At 39.8% G+C, this 24,223-nt stretch overlaps 2 protein-coding genes across 2 annotated transcripts; one reads left to right on the plus strand and one right to left on the minus strand.

Annotated features, from left to right (window-relative positions):
- Nucleotides 1-7,864: 7,864 nt before the first annotated feature.
- On the minus strand, nt 7,865-16,952 carry mrpl46 (mitochondrial ribosomal protein L46). Its single transcript, XM_088333996.1, has 4 exons — nt 15,908-16,952; nt 12,938-13,133; nt 8,334-8,504; nt 7,865-8,238 (listed from the first exon to the last, which is right to left on the minus strand). The coding sequence occupies exons 1-4, from the start codon at nt 16,166-16,168 to the stop codon at nt 7,988-7,990; spliced, it is 879 nt and encodes a 292-aa protein (XP_088190122.1). The 5' UTR covers nt 16,169-16,952; the 3' UTR covers nt 7,865-7,987.
- Nucleotides 16,447-21,884, plus strand: mrps11 (mitochondrial ribosomal protein S11). Its single transcript, XM_088333997.1, has 6 exons — nt 16,447-16,804; nt 16,952-17,041; nt 17,106-17,204; nt 18,828-18,957; nt 19,029-19,094; nt 21,723-21,884. The coding sequence occupies exons 1-6, from the start codon at nt 16,725-16,727 to the stop codon at nt 21,828-21,830; spliced, it is 573 nt and encodes a 190-aa protein (XP_088190123.1). The 5' UTR covers nt 16,447-16,724; the 3' UTR covers nt 21,831-21,884.
- The last annotated feature ends 2,339 nt before the right edge of the window (nt 21,885-24,223 follow it).

Below are 24,223 nucleotides of genomic sequence, written 5' to 3' on the forward strand. Positions count from 1 at the left end.
GTTCTTTGCGGCCACAGAAATAGGTTTGGGTTGGTGCCGCCACCAGTGGCCTTCTCGGCATGGATGGATGTCAGCCGAGGGCTTCAGATGGCCCAGAACGTTAGCATCGCAGCGGCCGACGTGTGGCCCCCCTCCTCTCGCCGTCTGTTAGCCGAGCCTGTTGCCTTGGTTTTCCTGCTTCTCTCTAAACGTGCTGTCAGTGTGGCGGGCAGTGTTGGACGTGTGAGTGAAAAACAGTCACCACTAACACTTACTAGTTACCTTTAATTCTGGACTACACAGTGCACCTGATTAAAAGCCGCATGAGTTTAAGAAAGAAACTCCACTTTGTTTTTGTACAAGCCACACGGAATTTTAAGCGTCAGGCTTAAACAGCCATATACAGTATATGGGCTCATTTACATCGATCTCTTACATTTTGAAGAAATGTCTACTGCAGAAAAGTAACACATTGTGCCGCCTTTAAGACACTTTTTTTGCGGACTGTGTCTGTAACTGTCAATCTTAATCAACTAACGCAGCAGTCAATCTTAATTAAATTGGCATTGACATAAACACAGAGTGAGACAAAAACATTCTCAAAACTCAGTGTACTTTACTGACTAAAATTTAGTAGCCCGTAAAATCACAAGAGCCTGGAGACCAGGGATCTCGAACCTTTTTCAAGAGTCAAGTTACTTTTTGTAACCAATTAGCTCAAGGCACACTAAGTTTGATATAGAATTCTAAAAGAGCAACTCACCAAGGCTCTCTAAATAGCTAAAAGGTTAGCTAGAAAGCTAAACACATAAAAGTATAAAAAAAGACATAAATTGCTAGCTGAAATAGTGAAAAGCCAGCTAAACAGCCGGATAGAAAGCTAAAATACGAAAAAGCTAGATGGCTAGCAAAAAGGGCACATTTAAACGAGATAGCATGCACAAAATATCTAAAAAGCTAGCTAGATAGCTTTCCAATCAGCTGAAAAGGAAGATTGATAATAAGGCTGAAGGTTAAATAGGTAAAAAACTAAAAGTAGAGCTAGATATCTAGATAAAAAAGTAAAAAACCAACTAAATAGTGAGGGATGAGTGTCACTAGGCTTAACTTACCCAAGGTACACCACAGTAAATGGTGTATATTTAAGGCTGGGTTCATGTTTGTTGCCGTGGCAGTTTTTTTGTTATTGGCTCCCTGGTATCCTGGTTGCTTAGAGCATGATTTTGGGCGACCAACCTCCCCATCAGCCGATTAGTCCTGGTTAGCCTTTTTGAGCGGCCGGCTAGTCTGCTGTGTCCTGGCTAGTTCAGCCCCTGTCAGCTCTTTGTGTCTTATATTTGCCAGTTCACCCCATTTTGGCCGCTCGCCTTTGTTGTACGAACTGCGGCACCCATCTGCGACACATCTCCTAGCCATTCTCCACAAAAGCTACCAAAACTTTGATTAAGGTACCGGCGTTTCTCACATGTCGTCACAGCTCAGGAAGTCAAAAGACGAGACAAAATACATTATTTCGGAAAATAATTGGAATATACCAATTACATATATTGATATTTTGCACAAACGTTTTCTCAGACTTTGTATGTTTTAGTATTTGAGTTTTCTTTCAGGTCTCTGTACATACAAATAATTGTACATAAATGCTTGTAACCTTTCTAAGTAGTGTCAGCTGATTGACTATTTTAGTGTGGCAGCAGGTGAATTATCAGGTTTATTTTTCTTATCAGCCTGAAAATCATATTAGGCTGTTATCAATCCAAAATATGTCCCTCATTAGTTGGTAACCAGTGTCTGCATATATAAGGAATTTTGTAGCACGACTGCTTATATGTTAATGCAAATGTAATTAATGTTCACTGCTTAGCTAGTTGTTTGACATTGGCAGCTGCGGAGACTTTCGGAAAACGGGGTCTTAATCACAGCACAATGTGCTACTTTTCTGTACTGGACATTTCCCTGCTGTATTTTATTTTTTGTAGTCGGTAATTTACGAAACTTCATTTCAAAAGTACCCCTCTTAGATTAATTGAGACTGACCCCACAAGGTGATTTCATCCGCGGGGCTCCATTCCGATTGAGATTGACCGTCATGTTTAGCTTCCTCCATTGCTCCAACAGTGGACCTTTTTTCACCAAGCTGCTTGGCAATTGCTCCGTAGCCCTTTCCAGCCTTGTGGAGGTCTTGGCCATGTTACAAGTTAAAGTCTTACTGATTGTATGAGATGAACAGGTGTCTTTATGCAGCTATCGACCTCAAACAGGTGCATCTGATTCAGGATGATACATGGAGTGCAGGTGGACTTTTAATGGGCGGACTAGCGGGTATTTCAGGGTCAGAAATCTAGATGATACACAGGTGTTCAAATACCTATTTGCAGCTGTATCACACAAATAAATTTTCAAAAAAATCATGCATGGTGATTTCTGGATTTTGCTTTTTAGTTTATCCCTCTCACAGTGGACATGCACCTACGAAGAACATTTCTGACCCCTCCATGATTTCTAAGTGGGAGAAATAGCAAAATAGATAGATAGATAGATAGACAGATAGATACTTTATTCATCCCCGTAGGGAAATTCACACTTCCAGCAGTCTACCCCGTTGTTTATTAACAGATTAAAATGATGCCCGAGGGTGCTTGTAGCGGAGTGGATGACGTCACGCCAGTCCAAAAGTTCGACATTCCTGCGGCAGATGGAAATCTTTTCTTTGTGAAAATCCAGGGATACACCACCTCGTGTTAGCAAGTCCGCCTCCTCTCCGATTCCCCCCGGCTTTCATGTCTCTGTTTAGCGACGTTGAAGCCGGATTTCTCCAGGTGGCTCCGGGTGGCTACACGTTAGCGTCCGGAATGCTAAACGTGAGCCACGTTTCCGCAAAACACAGCAACTGCGCTCCCTGTGCGCTTCGATGTTTTCAAAAAGCACTCGATGATCTTATTTGGTCGTGAGTTCGCATTTACCATGATTACGGATGGTACCGAAGACTTATAACGCCGCTAGCCGCTTCGCTAGCTTTGGCTTTTCTTCCACCATGGGCCCCTTCATCACGCCGGCACGAGAATTCCTCAGGGCAAGGAGTTGAAATACACGCATTTCTTGTGCGTTAAAACCCATGTCCATAGGATAGAAGTAATCCATAGTGTAGTTGTCAAAACGGGAAGAAAAAACACCGAAGATAGGAGCAGACAATAAAACAATTGGGCAGCTGCTGGAAAAGGCAGCCGCTCGTGGCAGCGCCGCTTTGAAATAGCAGGATGTTCAAATATTTATTGTCTTCACTGTAAATATTGAGTTACAAATTACTGTATTTACTCACATCAAAGTCGGCACCTCATAAACTGAGAGAGAGAATATTGTATATCCATTAGGAGAAATTCAGTGTTCTCGTACTTGAGCTAACACCGCCATAACTGTATTCAGTTGTACTTTGTAGGTAAATATCAACATTCCCACCCAGGCAGGAGTATTTCCGGAAATCAGAAGACAGCGTAAAAAATGACAAAAAAGGTAGCAATATTAACACTGTAACGCAACATGCAGTAACCACAGCAGCTTCCAAAATCTAATAATAACGCGTTACAGTACCGAGAAGAGTGTTGCGTTACAGGAACACCTTTATTTGTAATGTGTTAGTCCCAACACACTTACTTTCCTTAATGGTCACAACACTGTACTTACCCTCATTTCGACTGATATACGCACGCTTTCAAAATGGAGAATGTGCATAGAGAGGAGAAAGAGGCTCTTAGCATAATAAAAGCTGTAAGTCAAGCCTCGCTCACCTGTGGCAGCGCTAGCAATTTATGCTAATCTGCACGAAGGCGACCATGTAGCCAAACACAACATAAAGCAGCTTGTTTGCCGTTCATAATGCTGTGAAACATGGGGGTAAAACAGAAAAACGCTTCAAAAAACATTCACTCAACTTTTTTAGCTTTGTCTGAGGTAATAATGTATTTTTTATAGGCAGTAAACATCCGAATTGTTAGCTGAAAAAGTTCAGAATGAGTACACCTTTTCTGATTTTTACTGCAGAGTACTTACGCCTTTTCTACGAGTACATAGACAAGGGAAGCACTTAAAGCCCTAGTGTGACATATTTGACCATTAGATGGCACTGTTTTGTCTAATGTGAAGGAAAACCAGTGCCACATAGCACAGCGTAGCAGCATTATGACAGACAACTGTGTATTTCATCACCTTAAGCTGAAGTATTTAAGCAGAGGTGGATTGAGTAGCAAAACATTTTACCTAAGTAAAAGTACTGTTACTTCAAAATCATATAACTAAATTAGAAGTAAAAAGTAAGTATTCAAATAATTGAGCACGTAAAAAAGTACTGGTGAAAAAGTCATATACAGTGGAACCTCGGTTCTCGACCATAATCCGTTCCAGAACCCTGTTCGAAAACCGATTTGGTCGATCACCGAAAATCGTTTTTGCCATTAAAAGTAATGTAAAATCATTTTAATCAGTTCCAAATCCTTGAAGGCTTACCATGAACGTAAACATGAAGCTAACCCAGGCTAATCGTACGTTCGCGTTAGCGTAATCTTCCGTACGAAAGATTAGGCTAACATGAACGTGTAAAAATTAAAAAATCAGGTCATTTACACGTCATTTAGCAGCGGGGTCTCCACAACAAGTGGTGAGCGGTTAAAGGATAAAGAAAAGATTTATGAGTAGGATTTCTTACCTTAGTGGTGGTCTGCAGAAGCCATGCTCTATCCCCTCGAAAGAAGGGAAACTCGCACATCTTCTTCATATTTTGCTATTATTTCTTTCTTAAATGCAATAGTTGTACGCACTACTTTTCTTTTTTCACCTGTAGCAACTTTTGGTAAGCAGAACTGGCGCTGCGGGATGAATTGCTCCTTCTTCCGAGGCATAATTAGGGGTTAAAACACTCCGTTCACCGATATGAAAAACGAAAGCAAAAAGAAGTGCGCGGTCAGGTGACAACAGTTCTTCACGAGGGGTGGGGGCAATCTACGCCTGTACGCCGCTCAGCATCGCCCCTAGCGTACCGGCTTTCGAACTCTGATTTTTTGAACGAAAAGCGAAGCAAAAATTCCTCGAAATTTTTGCTCAAGTACCGATTTGTTCGAACTGAGAGGCGTTCGAAAACCGAGGTCCTATATATATATATATATATATATATATATATATATATATGATTTTTTTTTTACTGCATATAAGGACCATCTTATTTAACCCTGTAAAATGAAAACTGTAAGGTGAAGACGCCGTATCCCGGGGGCTGTACTCTACTGTTTAAAACTATAATATATTATTCGGGCACACGCGTGTGCCTAAAAAAGTCTTATTTTTCTCAGTTCACCATCTTTAACACACGGACGAGGACACACGTCATGATCCATTCGCTTATCTTCTGTTGGTCATTAAAGAAAAAGACAAACATTGTTAAAATAAACCTTCTCTTTTCTGCCTGCAGTGCACGGGCATGCGACCCTACCACGTGAGCTGCATTACAATCATGCGCTGTTCACAATCAGGCTGCTGTTAAACACAATGAAATATTTCACGCGTTGTTCTACAATTAATACGATTTAAATAATAATAATGATGATGAAAAGCAGTTTTTTAGTGTTGTGGGCGATCTGCTGTAACAGAAGCACGTCTCAGAACGGGAGGGGTGGAGGCAACTGGTGTGACGTCATCACAGACAAAGAGCATTTTCCCGATACCACGGAGCAATACTGGCATCTAGTGGCCTTTTTGTATGGGATAAAAATATCGTTTCTGTATTATTTTATTTCTACAATTGCACTTAGTTTAAACCAGGGACTTTATTTGTTATTTACCACATCCTGGTGGTAAAAAACATACTTTCATTTAAAGAAAACAACATTGATTCATAGGCCAAAATACATGAACCATCACATATACGTGCACTTTTCAAAAATATTCAAATGTTAAGAATTCTGCATTTATTTTACACAGTATGAGCCTCACCTAGAGGGAGCTGACATCGTTGTTTGCCATCTTGCTGCTATGGGTATCCCCCCCAAAACTGTGAAAATGGTACATTTTTGATCACTTTGAGTATCCCTAGGTTGATTTCTTCCTTGTGCTTCGTAGCACTCATGTTCGGTTGCATGACATAATGCAGGATCATGTAGTAGTCAAATATTCAGGGATCAGAATGGAGATTTTCATTTTCAGCTGAAATAGCCAGCGTCCAGGAATAAACCAGTAAATACTGCAAGATAAGTTCAAATGCAGTTCAGTCCCTGCAGCTTGTGCGACAATGCGGCCAATTATTCTAACGGCCGCCAGAGCAATAAAGGAAAGAGTGAGACAGTCGGATTTTGAATTTGTTTGCTACGCAAGAGAAAAAGTGAAAAAGTCGGAATGCCTTTGGGGTTCAAAAACAGCGGAAATCCGCGGATCCGCGGAAAATTCTGATCCCTGAATATTACACAGCTTCCCTTTGAATTTAGTATTTAACTACAATACAAAACCCCACAACTAATTTTAATATTAATAAACAATTTGCACACAAAAACAGAAGTATAATGCCATAATGTAATACATATACAATGTGCTCAAAAGGAGTAAGCTGAAGCTTTTAAGTGTCTACTACTACTGTATTTCATTTTTTCTTGCAGGGATGGCTTAATCAAAATTTTAAAAAAACTGAACATTACCCATAATAAAGAAAAATAGAATACAAAGAAATGACATTTTAAATATATAATAGTATCACTTGAGGCTCCTAAATCATAATGTCAAAAGAAACTCTTGGTATGTTCTTATTTTTTAGTATATTTACCTAAAATACATATAGTACATGATTTTAGTAAACAAAATATTACATCATACAGATATAGCTCATGAACATTACATTTTGGAGTTAAATGACTCAACAAGATAAAGATTTACAGATTTACAAACACTCTTTAGAACAGGGGTCACCAATGAGGTGCCCGCGAGCACCAAGTGGCCCCTTAAGAACACAGAGTAGCTCACCAGTGATAGTTTATTGTGATATTCTTGGAAAGCAGATTTCTAACTGACATATTTTAATATTCAAGCAGTTCATGGTGTCTCCTGCCCACTGGCCTAAGATAGCTGGGATGGGCTCCAGCACCCCCGCGACCTTATTCGGGATAAGCGCTGCACATAATGGATGGATATTTTAGTGGTTGACTGAGACAATTTCAATTCTACTTCTGTTAGTCTAAACAACATAGTTGTAACCTAAATAGCCATTTTAAATACAAATCAAATTGGTAGCTTCTCACGCTAGTCAATAACAACAAAATGGCTCTTAGAAATGAAATTTTTAAAAATGCATAATACAGAAAAAGCGTATGTAACATTATTTTTATTTTTTTAAGTTAAATAGTTTTGCTGATTGACACACTTTAAGAACAGGGGCCACCAACATTGTGCCTGCGAGCACAAAGTACTGTAGTTCCACAAGTACACCTGGGTATTTCACAAGTAATGGGTCATGGTGATTTTCTAGGTTATTTAATTTTTAACTGGCAAGTTTCAGTGGTTTTTGGCTGACTTCTAATAGTTAACATGTGCTATTGAGAAAATGTGGCATAGTAATAACATGACACCTTGTAAATACTTTTGCCTAATTATCCTGACATTTTTTCATCCCATTATTACTCTTAAGTCTTTACCTTGTGTTCATCTCATTTATCCAGGAGTGGCATGTCTAATCTCATTGCAACGATCTTCACTATGTTGTTATCAATGCCAATAAAACATTTCTATTTCTTAAATTGTTATTTTAGAAATGCATACATAACTAGTAGCCCTTTGCACTAATCAGTATCAAAAAAGAAGCTCTCAGCATTAAAACAAAAAATACTCAATTGTTTGTGTAAATAATTAGTCTACATGCAAATAAAAACTTTTTATTTGTACAGGGAGAGAACGCTTCATGAGGAACATTTAAAACCTTCAAAGTTCAATATAGGCATCAAGCATGTTTCAATGTTGCCTGTGTACCCAATATGTCGACTCAAGGGTCTAGAATGAAGCGCTGAACTTTCATCATGTAAGCCGGTTTCAGGAAGCTCTGCAGTTCCTTTTTGTTCAGCCACATGAGGGCGCTGTTGGGCTCTGTGTTTGATAGGGCGTCGCGGCTCAGGATAGCTTTATAGAAGAAGATCTTTGCTCCCACTAAAGTGTCGCATCGGGCTTCTGTGGGAAGTTTGTATTTGTACACGCCGCACGGAGTCTGGCCCAGGAAGGTGGCTTTGAGGGCGGGTTCTGATTGGGGAACAATGGGAAAAGAGAAGATGACGTCAAAATTTGTGGTACATTTAACTGCACAATGGCCACGAGAGGGTGCTGTGACCGCTAACCCGTGACTGAGGCGAGGGCCTTTTCCGCAGTGTTCCTCAGCGTTTCTCCCGGCTGCCATTGGGCCTGAGGCATCAGCCACAGCTTCTCACTTCCGACCTGCTGCTCCGACAGAAGCACCAGCGAATCGCTTAGCAGGCGTCGGGATGAGCTCAGGTCTTTATCTAGGTCATCTGTAATGAACACAACGGCGTATTTTAGCAGGCTAGGATATTAGTAGAGGTAAGATCGGGGCTAAAAAAATCCAGCCTGAACCGACCTGCGACTATTAAAGCCTGAACCAGCTCGAGCCGGACAAACTCAATTGAATTGAAAGAGCGGGACCAAAGCAAACCTGAATATCGAAATTTTGTATTTGAGGTTGGGGAAGGCTTCTTTCCGGCTGACTTTTTAAATAATTAAATCATCCAAATCATTTTTCTTAGGTTACCTCTCTCTGCGGAGGATCCGCGCGATGGATTCCATCCCTGCTCCGCGCAACAAAGCGAGCGTGCGAGCGTTTGGCCGAATAATCCGCGGGCTCAGCGGAGTGAGTAAAAGGAGGGGCGGGATGTAGACTCCGTCACGCGTGAAGATTCTCCACAAAGAAAAATAAAACAAGTACAATGACGGAACACGCTTAGCGTGGATAAAAAATAAATAAAACGCAGTGAGGGCAAAGCCCGGCACGGACCCTAACTAATGATTGTCATTACAGACTCGACCTGAATTTCGGTTTGCTTAAGATCTAACCTCGAGATATGAGAAAGCTAAATGATGTTTGGATCCACAATTGATGACAAAAGACAGATCCAGTAGCATGTTCAGGCTTAAAAATCGACCAGGGCTTTAAAAGTTGAGAAGGGTGTGAAGCAAATACCGTATTGATTTGTGTATAATGCGCACCACTAATTTTATATTTAAAAAAAATGGTGTAAAACCTTCTTGAATACATGCGGCCATGACACAAATCATTTTTGGACAACTAAAGAAAAAATACCAACATAACATTTACTACACATCTATTCCATGGCCTTCGATGTCCAATTAATCATCAGATACACAAATAGTTGTTTCCCGCGCTGTGCTTTTTCAGGTTTTTTTTTCTACCTTTCTGGACCACTTTTGTTTTTCTCCAGTCTTTAATATTCGTCTCTGGTACCGTGAATAAAAATAGTGCGATAAGATAAAATCATATGGGTGTTACACAGGAATTCATACAACACTCAGCCCCATGCGAACCACAATGATTTTAATTTGAAGGCCCCGCCTCCAACACCCGATTCACTCTGGGAAATGTCAAAAAAGCCCCATCCCTACCTCAAAACGGGTTCTTCTTGGATCTCTACAATTCACATAGGTCACCCTTTTAGACTTCAAACCAGTGAATTTCTCCAAAAACTAAGATATTTTCATGCCTGGTTATCCACACAATAAGACAACAACAAATTTTGTGTCCCAAAACCTCCAAAATATGACGGTGCGAGTCACATGCCTCATACATCTCCAAGATGCCTGTCTGCTATTGTTGGACGTTATGCAAGAGGTCGGTTGGTCTGTTATTCAACACAGCATTTAGAAGATGCTGATATGCGATTAAACTATTTCCCACAATGCCTTTCTCTCTTTCTTCGGAATCTTGTGTGCTTTGTAAAGACTTTGTGAGTCAGTAATACAATACTGTATTCTTTTACTGTATTTATTTGCTATGGGTCCCAAGGGAAAGGGAAAAGCAAAAACATGCTAACCATAGAAGTGAAGCCTGCGATTATCAAGAAATACTAAAAAGGCACACAAATCGTTAGTTAGGCTGATAGACTGATTTCCTTCTTAGCAGTTTTATTTATTTTGTCGGGCATACTTCCTCAAGTCCCTTGACCTGGTTCTGAGCTGAACTGTTCTGTTGATGTTCTGATATCCCATTTTTTGTTATTCAATACATCTTTTTGTTACATGGTTACCTTGTGTTTGACTCAAGTTTTTTTTCTGTATATTTTATTTCATACATAAGAAAACCTAGGCTTACGAGCTCTAACATTGATCATATGCACATGTTACAGATTAGCAAATCACCCTAAGTTTTTGTCCCCCGCTATATGGCAATTTCACTCTGCGCTCCCCACCTCATAACAAATCAATGTTGAATCCAGAAGGTCTACTGTACTCAAACCTGCCCGTCAAAAATTGACTGGCGACCATTGACCCTTCGCACGTGACGTCATGTTGCATTCCCCGGAAAAGCGCCATGATGGACGGCAGATTCACTTGAGCGCACGGCAGTTGAATAAGCAGTTGAGTTGAAACAAATATTAATAACCACGACAGAAGAATCTAATCACGACCGTTTACGATGATGATTTTTTTGCTGTGCAGTGGGCTATTTTACGGTTTCTCTTTTGATGAAGACAGAAGACGTCGATGGATATCTGAAATGAATTGGTGGGACTGGCATATCATAGTAGCCCAGGATTTGAACCAAGCATTTTTTACAAGATACGTTTTATCTATGTCCGACCAAATTTGTTAACTTTGGAACAATTTACAAGACGAGATCAAACAATATCCAACTATTCACTTGTTCAAATTTACATACAAAAAACATTACTGGCGGAATAAAGAGATGAAGAAAATGGGGTATGAGTGATACGAGAGATTGGGAATTGTGCGTTTACAACTCTGGTTAGCTTTCTTGTTATTGTTTTTTATTGTTGCATCATAACTGTTATTATTAATATTATTGCTATTGTTGTTATTATCATTGGTGCCGCAGTGATGTTTGGTGACTAGTGGCATTATGACGTTGAGGGATCGGTACTAAGAAGATTAGTGTGTAAAATATGTGACTATTGTTATCATAATAATTATTTATATCTGACCTATGTAATATGTATTATCCATGAAACTATGTTATGTTCGACACAAGAGGAGAACAGGATCAGTAAAATGTATTTAATAGGAAAGATGAAGGGTTGAGGAAAATAAGCATCTGCTTCTTACTACCCCTTTTCGAACATGTTATGTAACATTATTTTGTTGTTGAGTCATTGTTTTTGTCCTGTTTTTATTTTAGCATTCAAAATCAAGTTTTTATTCATTCATAGGTACAAGTCAGGTCGAAGACACTCAACTTAGCTAAAAACAAGTTAGTTAGTGCTACGGAGTGAGTCTGATGTTTGCTGTGGATTAACGCCTTGGCCTATTCAAAACGACAATAAATTAGAAACAATTTGAGCAGCTTTCGGCTTCTGACGCTTGTTGGCACCCTGAATAAAACATATTAACATACACAGCTAATGTTAGTGCTGAAAAATGCACCCCCGGCGTGAATGTGACTAAAATAGCTTCGGATCTAAATTTTGGGGGACTATAATAGAAACGTAAAACACGGAGCTACTGTGTTAACTATCAAACTGTGTTAACTATCAGAACAAACAAAGCACTTTGTATAAGCACTTTTGAGCGCGTTAAATTTACTTTGGGGAAATGACACTTATCTTCTGAACGTTAGTCTTCCCTTTAAATCATTAAGAATTTGACAGTTCATATCAGCCTAATAGGCTTTAAGGTAGAGCACATAACAGTTTTCAATAAACGTGATATTAGGAAAATTGACGTTTTGAATCGCTGGTTAATCGCAATAAAAGCAGCTCGGCTACGTATTCACCAATTAATTGGTAAGAAAAGGCGCAGTCGTTTCACCAAAGTAAATGTTTTCAACTTGCTCAAAACTAAATTTCTACAAGGTAAACGATTTGCAAATGCTATGTGCTTTATTGTTCTTTTAGATTTTCCAAAAAATTAGATACAAAGTTGTTTTAATAACGTTTGCGTGAGGGGGGAATTTTACACCAAAGCTGCATTTTTCGGCCCAACACCTCCTAGTAAGCATCCAGACTTAAGCTTTTTTCTATCAGCGCTGGTGTATGGTGATACTCCATTTAAAATATAGTGGTACAGATCTTGTCGACTGAAGTCAGGCAGACTAGACGATTTGGCTAGATCTGTGAATGTCAGGAGGAAGAAGTTATGGGTCAGTAGCTAGCCCTGCTGATGCTATTTTCAGTTTCTCTAAACAGCGCTCTTTGTACATTCCGAAAAAAATGTCCCTCCTAATCAGACAGCTGCACAATATTTGTTTGACTTGTTATTGGTGTTGAATAGTATAGCTCAAGGGTGGCGAACACGTGGCTCTAGAGCCACATGCGGCTCTTGGCCAATAAGAATGCGGCTCTTTGCCTCATCATATTTTCTTTATACTGTGGCTATTTGCCTCGTTTCATGTTTGTTTTTTGTGTTGAGGGTGGACACTTTCTTTGAAATCAACACAAGAAAAATACTTGTTGTATTGTAAGGAGAGGAGTGTGTTATGGAAAATAATATGTTTTCAATTGTGTGTGTTTGTGTGTGTCTGTCATGGCAGGTCAGTGCGTGGTGTGGCTCTTTGACTCTCACAGTTAAAAAATTCGGCTCTTTGTGTCAAACTTGTTTCCCACCCATGGTATAGCTTTTTTGTTGTCTACTGTCTACTGGCCTCACCCATGGGGAGTACTGTTTACTCTGGTTTACTGCCGTCCGTCATGGTATCGGCACGTGGTTAGGTCACGTGTATGCCAATAGTCTGTCTGACCTGAGACTCTGGGCGCAGGCCTGAAGTTTTTGAATTTGCGCTCCCATTCGTCCTCCAAGTCCTGCTTTAGGACGATGTCTTGATCCTTGAGCTCATCCTCGTCGTCGTAGTCGTCGGACTGCTTTCTTTTCAACCTCTCTGCGTCCTCCAGCAGTTGCAACTCGTGCTCAGAAAGGATGCTTTTCTCCAGTTCCATCTGACATTACGGGAAACAAATACAAAACATTTTCGAGAGGCTTCTATACAAACATTCTTTATCCAAGCCGAACTTGTCACTGCAGCAACTTTATTTTGCTTGGGCAAATTATTTTCTAGTAACCCTGCAGCGAGTCATCCACACTGCCTAGAAAATAATTGGCTGCTCTTTGGCTTTGTCTAAAGGACATTGAAATATTTTGCTACCACAACAGAGCCCACAACCTGTGATGTGCTCCTCGGTTCTAATCCCTGAAGCGTGTGCTGAGTATTTTAGATGAGTGTGTTGATGACGTAAATCGTGATGTTTTAAGACGCGTGAAGCGGGTGTAACACGTGACTGATTCAGAAAAGGAGTTGATAGGTTTCAGTGTACAGACGCGGTCCTAATTACGAACAAGATCTGGATGATCATTCGTAAGTTGAATTTGTTCGTAAGTTGGTTTAGTGCTATATTTTGTATGGAATGAATGTTTAAGGTTAATATAAGTATGTTTAAGGCTTGTATAAGTAACCTACAAACATGAAGTTAAGTTTAACTTACTTTTGGAAGATGAGCTTCAAGAGTTAGGCGACTTCCTCCTCCATGGTAGAAAGTGGCCAAAAAAAGTGATCCAACCAATTGCTCAACCGCATCAAGCTTTCTTATTCCACCTTCATTTCAAAAGAAACTGCTCGCCTATTCTCTACACCAGTGATTTTCAACCACTGTGCCGCGACACACTTGTGTTCCGTGAGAAATTATCCAATGTCACTTTTTCAAATTTTAAATTTTATAAAACTTGTATGAATCATTTTCTGCAAATATCATGTAATTATCAAGTGTCTGTGCTGTAAAAACTTGGGGTATTATAAATTGTATTGTAAATAAACATACTGTTCAGTGTCATTTTATAATATTTTTGGTTAGTGGTGTGCTGCAAAATTTTTCCAATCTAAAAAAAACCCTAGCTCAAAAAAGGTTGAAAAACACTGCTCTACACTTTACACCAACCATATTGAATGGATGCAAAATATATTAAACAATAAAAACGTCAAAGTTATTTGCGTGCTGGAGATTAAGTACAGTATGTTTACACACGAACTAGGAAGGTCGAATGGTCGTAATTAGGGGAGCGTTTTGTAGTTTGAAATAAATCAGCAAAGTAACACTGTGGATCCCCCTTAACTTGGCCTGAGTCCAAAAACTTCGGGGAAAAAAAACATCTGATATTGAATGAGTTAAATAACAATGAATAAGCACTTTAGGTTACCTCCTCACATTTCCACTTGTTGCATAAGCCCAACCATAGACAAATACAGAAAAAATCGTGTTGAAACACTTGTCATATATAATTCAATATTGTAATATATATTACATTATTTTACCTTTTATTGTTGTATTCGGAGAATAATTTACACCCCATTATTATATTGCATGCACAAAGCATGTTATACATTATTCTGTCCACATGATGGCATAATCGAGGAAATTAATTATCTTGAAGCCCCTAAGTGTGAGGCACATTTCCTTGCAGGGCTTCACTGCTATATGGGGCTTCATTTAGCCATCACTTCAGACAACATTATTAAGGACTCCTTTATCCACCACCACCTCTTTGACCTGCTGCCAGAAAACAGACAATGCAGGTCCCTTAAAACAAAGAGAGAGACAGTTTCTTCCGCGGACCATCACCCTACTAAGCATAAAAATTGTGAAAACAATATTTCGCCTATGATAAGAGAAATTAATGTTCATATCGTATTTCTGTATACTCTCTTCTGCACAATGTTGCTGCTAATGTAATTGCACTATTTTCAGGTGTGCATACAATCTATTACCCATACAACCCAATTGTATTGTATACGTTTTAAGTCTTTTACCACGTGTTCTCCTGCAATACCACTAATAATCTATCCGTGAACAATGTGCACTACGTTGTAAAATCAACGACAATAAAGACTATAATATTCTAACAAATGTCTGATTGAAGTTAAATTTTGCTGGAAAAAAATGACACCTTATGTGCGCATGTCATAAAATATTTTACAGACACGACACTTAACAATAGACTACAATAAATCACAGAATATTTTTTGACGATTAAAGGTTAAAGTATAGCATATATCCAAGTTTAAAATCACTCATCAGAACATCCATCCATTATCTGCACCGCTTATCCTGAGTAGGGTCGCAGGGGTGCAGGAGCCCATTCCAGCAATCTTCGGGCAGTGGGCAGGGGACACCCTGAACTGGTTGCCGGCCAGTCACACAGAGGGACACTGGGACAGACAACTCACTCGCTTATTCACACCTAGGGATAATTTGGACCGGCAAATTAACCTGACATGCATGTTTTTGGAATATGGGAGGAAACCGGAGTGCCCGGAGGAAACCGATGCAAGCATGGGGAGAACATGCAAACTCCACACAGGAAGGTTAGATTTTATCAGAACATGACCTATAAAATTCCGGGTTGTTGGGTGGGGAAAGGAAGGGGTTTTATGTTCTTATTGTACATTGAGTGTCTTTAGACAGCACTAGTGTTGCTTGAAAAGTGCTATACAAATACATTTTTGATTGCTTGGTTGATATTCTTAGTGCACTTATTTTGACTTATACTGAGTTTTAAACGCCACCATTTTAAACGTGACGTAATTTACTACGGTCATGGAAATAAGACTGTCTGATATCCCCAAAAAAGAACGAAAAAAGTGTGAACTGAACGAGAGAAAAAGACAGTTCAAATAAAATGAAATTGCAATTGTTAAATCGTAATGTTTTGCTAAACCTGCCTGCTGCATCATGCGTGCAAATCGCTGCTCCATCGGACTCAGGTCTGCAGAGATGACCGGAGGCCGCTGCAAACACACCGCAGCCATCAATGTCCACGGGGAACGCGGTGTTTCCGGCGCAACGTTGCGCCGCAAATTCAAACGGCGAAGTGAACCGTAGGAAAACTGACGAAAAGCGCATTTTGCCGCGAGGGTCCTCTCGAAACGGGGGAAGAAACGTAGCAGCGGCCGGAATATCAGTCTGCCACCGGGCGCAGCCATTTTATTTTGTGACGTTTACAATCAATCAGAAAAATCCAATAGTCAGAAAAATAATCTTCCTCTAAAACCTACAGAACAGTGTTCGTCATGTTAATCAATTATTTATGAACGTATATTTCCATTTCTTTAAACTTGTTTCAAATAATTTTGCATATAGTTATAAAAGGGATCGTATTAATAATATAGTGAAAATACACGAGCGTTTCAATGTGTTAGTGAACGCCACATTTTGCCCCATAACTCTTTGCGGTTAACGGACTAGTTCATTGCAATTATGAAGGGGAAACATGTTTTTATATATTGTCTTATATGACCCCAAGTTGCTTTGATGAAATAAACATTACCCATAATATGTATTATTTTAATTTATTACACTCACTTTAGGTTATTCCAAACGAGTTTCGTACTTTAAATTGGGTAATGATAATTCTGTCTTGGGTTATCGACCCCTTATTTTGTGGCCTGGCGGTTATGCTGTACTAGGTGCTAGGGAACGCTCAATGTCACGTTTCTAGTGTTTTTGCAACAAATTTCGGTTCATTCGCGAACGTTTAATATGTTTAGATTTACTTATTCCGTCTTAAACTCATTAAGTACTGCTTGTCGACAAGTGTGTACCAAAGGAGGAACCACGTTGTAAGTTTTTTTTTTTTTTTGCTAGTTAACACAGTAGCTATGTCAACATCGTTATCACCTTCAGTATTTAACTGTGCGTTATCTGCAGGTTGAGGATCTTAATTAATGATGAGTTGAAATTATGTTTTCCTTGCTATTTGTCTACAGAAGCTGCAGGACGTTTCATAGCGCCACTGTCAGGCTCCAGGAAGTTGCTGCGAACGGCGAAGACTCCAATCAAATCTCCAGAGATTTCAGGTGACGTATTTCTGATGTAGCGATCGGTTGATGGATTGACTAATTTCGGGATTTGAACCTGCAGCTATATCCCTCCACTGCCTGGCCAGGATAGCCCACTAAGGTGGGCTGGAAAGAAGTTTGAGGAGTTGCCCATTCTGCACATCAAAGCTACATATAATAAGTATGCACACCTCATCTGCAGCCACAGAATCCTGTAAATGTAAATGGTCTGCATTTATATAGCGGTTTTCAAGCCAATGAAGACCTCCCAAAGCACTTTACAATGTGCTTCACACTTTTCCCTTTCACACACTAATCGAGCGTCAGCCATGCAAGGCAACTACCTGCTATCGGGGGCCCAAGGACATTTCGACATACAGTATAACTCGGATGAGCCGGGATTTAAACTGCGATCGCTTGATCCCAAGACGAGCGCTCTACCTCCTGAGCTAATTTTGCAACGCTTTTGCAGTCACCATTTGTCTTGACACGCTGTACTAAAACGGGGCTGAAAAAGTGTTTTTCCCAGTAATCATAATTCTCAGTCTGTTTTTTCGGGAATGCACCAAAATGAAAACTTGCAGCCGAAACAGAAAATGTGAATTGCTTGGCCCAAAGCCGAAAATGAAACAGAAAATAATACATTCCTCTATTGCATTGGCTTGCTAAAAAAAAAATGTACAATACGAAATTATAAATAACTGACGGGAATATTACTTGATCATGCATGCCAACCTTTTTCAATTATAAAGAAATAAATTTGACTTTAACTTACTTTTGGAAGATGCGCTTCAAGAGGTCCTCCTCTGTGGTAGAAAGTGTCCAAAAAGAAACATTCCGACAATTTTTTTCTCAACCGCCCGCATCAAGCTTTCTTATTCCACTTTGATTTCAAAAGAAACGGCTCGCCTCTTCTTTACATTTTCACCAACCATATCCAATAGATGCATGAGATATTAAACAATAAAAACATCAAAGTTTTAGCTAGCTGGAGATACAGTACACGTAGTATGTTTACACACGGACGAGGAAGTAGAAGCTGGATTTCTTCTTCGGGGTGACCTCTCACAGCGCCACACGGCGGAAAGAAGCACTACAGTCCTGTCCTGTACTCGGAAAAAATGTGCACAATACAAAATCCAACTTACCGCAATGTCCGGATATTTTTTGACATCCAGAATTTCTTTTTCGTATCTACCGTTTTTCGGAACTCGAATGTTCGTAAGTAGGGAAAGCGTCTGTATAGCGGGCCGCCAGGGTTTAAAATTTCACATGTATCGGAAAAACTGGACTCAATGTCACACACACAAAGTACCCGTTTAACTGTAAAAAGTTAGTTTTGTAGTGTTAGTGTTATCACATAAACATTAGCCAAAGTCCAAGTAGTGGCTTACGAAATTTGGAAGCCAAGAGACGCATGAATTTGAGATAATTTACTGATGGTAAAACACTTGGCAGTGTTCCCATTTTAACAGCTTCAATTCCGTTTTTGTGAGCAAAATGAAATAAGCAGCATCATCATGCAGACTCACCCCCAAGTGAAAGCCAGCTTCTCATGGCTTGCCTTAACTAAGACGTGACGACATCACATCGTTCTTTCACAAGCCCTATTTGGGTTTCTTTTTTTTTTTTGTCCAAAGCCAAAATTCACATAGGGTCGTTTTAGCAGAAACTATTTCTGTGGGAAAATTTTGAGCATCCCTATTGTCATATTCCACTGTATTTTCTTCGGATCAAATGGCACAGTAAATAATAAAGCTTTATCACAAACACAATATAACATGAAACAAATTCCACTCCCAAGCACGCACATCCAGCTGACAGACTTTGAGGGTCGGTCATTGGTCAGAACTTCGTGTGGAACAGAAGGCTTCAAGAATATCAAGAAGTCCACGCCAATCGCTGCTCAGACTGCCGCCATCTCTGCTGCAAGTGTACGTATTTATTCATTATAACATCTTTGCTTTAGATTTTAAACATTATTATTTGTTTTTGGGGAGAGAAGAAAGCTACAGCCAAGGGAGTAACGTTTGTTCGGGTCGTCGTGAAAGGTCTTGGACCGGGCCGCTTGGTAAGTAAAGAATAGTAATCCCCGGAATAATAATACATTGTATTTCGAAGCGCCTTTCAGGACACCCAAGGTTGCTGTACATCTAGTAGGACACAACAATCGAGCAAGAATAAATCAAGCAAGTAATAAATAGCAAATAAAACATTAGAGTTAAAAGGGGCGGTATGTGAAGCAGATGGTCAAGAAAAGGCAAGTCTTAAGAGGTGAGTTTTGAGTCCAGATTTGAAGGTGGACCGGGAAGCAGAATTTGAGGTCAGGCAGCATTGAGTTCCAGAGCTGGAGGGCAGAGCGGCTGAAAGCTCTGCTCAGACATTATTCTGTTCTGAGATGTGGATCGCAAAGAGAAACTGTCGTATAGTGGGGGATTAGACCTTAGATACCGCATAATAAATGCGCTCCAACCCACAATACTCCAGAGAAAAACTTTACGTTAGGAATATACATGTAAAAGAAACTTGAATTATATTTACCTTTGGTGTGATTTGAGCTAGTCAAGTGGAGTTGGGGGGGATGTAGAAGGGGTGAGGGGACGACGGTGAGTTAAAAATATAACAGATTATTAAAGATCCACTTGCAAGGATAGTTATGCTCATAGATTTCCTTGCTTTATTCACCTATCATTTATTAGTTAATATTGTTGATTGATTGCAACGTTGCAATATGTGCCTTCTTCGCATTTCTTGACTGTCAGGTTTTGTTTCTATGAGTATCAGGGTTTTTGCTTATCTCTTTATTGTCACTCTAAACCTCGGGACCCAAAGCAAATAAATACAGTACAAAAATACAGTATTATTTTGCCAAGTCTTGACAATGTGCACGAGATCTTGAACTGAATAAAAAGACAGAAAGCCATTATGGGAGGTAGTTTAGCCATTAGCCTATTGGCATTTCCATGGTGCTACAACGCAAACCAATAGCAGACCACCATTTCATATGACGTCAACCAATAGCAAGCAGGTATCTAGGTTCACACTGCAGGAAAATCAGATTTTTTTTGCCTAGACGAGACTTGTATCCTATCGGTTAAAGTCCATCCGTACGGCAAATATCAGATTTTTTTTTTTCAGCTCAGACTTTCATATGTGGTCCTAAATCCGATACATGTGAGCTTTTGGAACGTGTCTTCGGTCAAAACACATTCATGCGCCCTGCATGTCATTGTTAGGCAACAGAAGTCACTCTTCTGTGTTCAACGAGGCGGGAGGAAGCGAACCAATCAAGAACCACGGCGGACGAAACCCACGGGAGTGTCATGAATTCACACATTCACATTGGAAAATGAACACTTGTTTATTTTGTATCTTCCAGAACATTCAACATTGCATAAAATACATTCACAACAAGTCGGTTAAGTTCATTTTAAAGTGATACTATACTGTAATTAATTACAGTTGTGTAGTGCTGAACACTGCCACTGAATCAGCAGACAGTATCTACATTTTAATCACGGGGAGAACTCAATGGGGGGGAAGCGAGTTTTTTGATTTCAAATTTGGGGGGGGACAACGCTCCATCATTACCATCCATGAACAAGTCGCACATTATTGGAAAGGTGAACGATCTCAATGAACATCAGATTTTGCCCAAAAATTGGAATTGAGTATTAACCTCTGCAGTGTGAACCCCAGCCGTAAAGACCTAATTAGTTAACCGCTAAGCTTGAGTTTTTTGTTTAAGTCAAATAGTGGGGCAAAATCATTACGAGGGTCCGAAAAACATCTTGTTCAAGTCTTAACACTAAAAAAGCCGTAAGATGAGCTTGATGATCCACGGAGGTCTACTGCATTAGTTTTGTATTTTACTCCCATTTGTCTGTCAGGGTTCCTACAGCTTGACTCACATTAAATTCAAGATTTTTTTAATGCCTCTTGAATTAAATTTAAAACCAAGTAAAAAAAAAGCAAAAAACAATTTAAACGAAAAAAAAAACAACACATATTTCTTGCACACATGCATCGTACACATATTTTACCTGGCACAGTTCTAAGCAATAGTGAAAACCGTTCGTCGGACAGCCACTCCTCATTAAATGGTCACTTTTCTATGGTCCAACGTAAACGTCTCTGTCCGAAGTTCCTATGTGTATTTTGGGTAGACCTAAGGCATGCGTCCGACTGAAACCACATCACCGTTTTGATAGTTCCGTGACTGTGGTCACGCCATGTTGCCACAAAAGTAAATAAGTGAAATATTGACTGACAGACTGACATTTTTTTTTAACTACTTTCCATTGGTTATCTTTTGCAAGGTTATAAAAGTTCAAAATCAACAGCTCTGATTAACAATTGATGGAACAATTTAAAATGTATATATGAATATTAAAACAATAATAATACTAATCTTACCAAATCTATTTGGTTCAAACAAATATCTTATTCTCATTTTAAGGACTTTCGAAACTTGGATTTAAGATATTTTAATGTCAATAAAGACCTTATTTTTAGAATAATGAATTCAATGCTTTTTAAGACATTTCAAGGATCTGCTGGAACCCTGCCTGAAATCAATCTTGTGCAAACTACTTTCCATTGCAGGGAAAATAGTTACGTTATATGAATAATCTAGCAATTTTGATTGGCTGTTGAACCCGGAAATCCATTGCTATTGACTCTCTGTCTATTGTTGCAGGCAGCCATCAAAGGTTTGACCATGGGAGGCTTGGAGGTTGTCTCCATCACAGACAACACGCCCGTGCCGCACAACGGATGCCGACCACGCAAAGCTCGAAGGATTTGATTTTGTACATTTAAATGTTTTGGCACCTCTGACAATAAAGCATTATTACCACCAGTGGATGCGGTCAGTCATCATTGCCACTAAACAATGTTGGGAATAACGCTTTACAAAGGAATACCTTCTGGAACGCGATACAGTCTTTGGGTAGCGTGTACTGGAACGTGTTAATCAAATTTTGTAACTCGACTGTCGTTCTAACATGGTACGTTACTCAGCTACTCATCGTGAAATTCAACATACTCTGATCGCTAACTATTCCTACGCTCACAATGTGTTACCCTTAATCCGACGGCAAGCTTAAAAGGGTGTGTTTGTTTTATAGTACGAGGATGCTGAAATTCACCGTACTGTATGTAACTGATCCAAGCCGTATTTACAACTTTAAAATATTGTTTAGATGTGTTTTTATCTGCATAATTGGTTCGTGTTACCAGTAACTAATGGCAGGCAGCATAAGGGGGAGGGGTGTGGCTTATACAGGAACAACAAAATGAATATAGCAAATGTGTGTACCGAATTTACAGTAAATGTGTGGAGGATTTTGGTCGTTATTTGTAAAATTATTTTTGCAATACATCATGCCTGGAGAAAAAAAAATGTCTTTGACATTACCCAGAAATGGAGATGGAAATATTGGAGTGGTTTAAGGACAGGGCGAAATGGTTATGAAGTGTCCTTTTGCTAACTCTATAGATTGCACTTGCCGAAAAAAATATCTTTACTGCTTTCACGGTTTTTCTTCTTCAGTTTTTCTTTTATTATATGGCTATTTCAGAGCAGTTTTAGGGGGTTGGCTTCAATGCCAGTCGATTCGGTAATTTGTAACTACAGAGTTACTTTCAGTTTAACGCGCTAATTTTGGGTGTCAGTAATCTTTGGGTAGCAGGAATTACTGTACTTTTCAAACGAGGTAACTAGTAACTAACTACCGTAAATTCCGGACTATAAGCCGCTACTTTTTCCCCAAACTTTCAACCCTGCGGCTTATTCAGTGATGCGGCCAATTTATGTAATTTTTCTAACGGCCGCCAGCGGCGCTTGAGTACCAAAGGTGAGATTTAGACCGGTGGAATATATGCGCCGAGGAAGACTTCAACTTCTTAGCTTGTGCATAAATTAAATAAGCAGACATATCCTCATCATGCAAATTGCAAAAAGAAAGGCACATAACGCAATTTTCAAGCTAAACGCAATCGAGCAGTCCGATAAAGAAGAAAACAGGGGTACTGCACGTAACCTCTACTTTGCGAGCATGTTGCCAGCGTGTTTTTGAATAAGGGAGCGTGGGACGACGTCTATACTGGACTGTCTCAGAAAATTAGAATATTGTGATAAAGTTCTTTATTTTCTGTAATGCAATTAAAAAAACAAAAATGTCATACATTCTGGATTCATTACACATCAACTGAACTATTTCAAGCCTTTTATTATTTGAATATTGCTGATTTTGGCTTACAGCTGAAAAAAACTCAAAAATCCTATCTCAAAATATTAGAATACTTCCTCAGACCAAGTAAAAAAATAATTTTATAACAGCAAAACTAAATCAAACATTTGAAAATGTCCATTGATGCACTCAGTACTTGGTTGGGAATCCTTTTGCACGGATTACTGCATCAATCCGGCGTGGCATGGAGGCAATCAGCCTGTGGCATTGCTGAGGTGTTATTGATGCCCAGGATGCTTCGATAGCGGCCTTCAGCTCATTTGCATTTGTAGGTCTGGTGTCTTTCATCTTCTTCTTAACTATACCCCACAAATTCTCGATGGGGTTCAGGTCAGGGGAATTAGCAGGCCAATCAAGGACAGTGATGCCATGGTCAGTGCACCAGTTACTGGTGGTTTTGGTACTGTGGGCAGGTGCCAGATCATGCTGGAAAATGAAATCCTCATCTCCATGGAGCTTTTCAGCAGATGGAAGCATGTAGTGCTCTAAAATCTCTTGGTACACAGTTGCATTTACTCTGGACTTGATGAAACACAGTGGACCAACACCAGCAGCTGACATGGCTCCCCAAACCATTGCTGACTGTGGGAACTTCACACTGGATTTCAAGCAACTTGGATTTTGCTCCTCTCCAGCCTTTCTCCAGACTCTGGCGCCTTGACTCCCAAATGAAATTCAAAACTTGCTTTCGTCTGAAAAGAGGACTTTGGACCACTCTGCAACTGTCCAGTGCTTCTTCTCCATAGCCCAAGTCAGACGCTTCTTCCGTTGTCTTGAGTTCAGAAGTGGCTTGACCATGGGAATACGGCTATTGTAGCCCATTTCCCGGACACGTCTGTGAACTGTGGCTTTTGATACCTGGACTCCAGCTTCGGCCCACTGTCTTTGTAGCTCCCCCAAATTCTGGAAGCGGCTCTTCGTCACAATTTTGTTAAGGCTCCGGTCA

This window comes from Urocampus carinirostris, chromosome 4, assembly GCF_059441175.1.
Source record: "Urocampus carinirostris isolate Australia breed hairy pipefish chromosome 4, RoL_Ucar_1.0, whole genome shotgun sequence".
Classification (NCBI taxonomy): Eukaryota; Metazoa; Chordata; class Actinopteri; order Syngnathiformes; family Syngnathidae; genus Urocampus; species Urocampus carinirostris.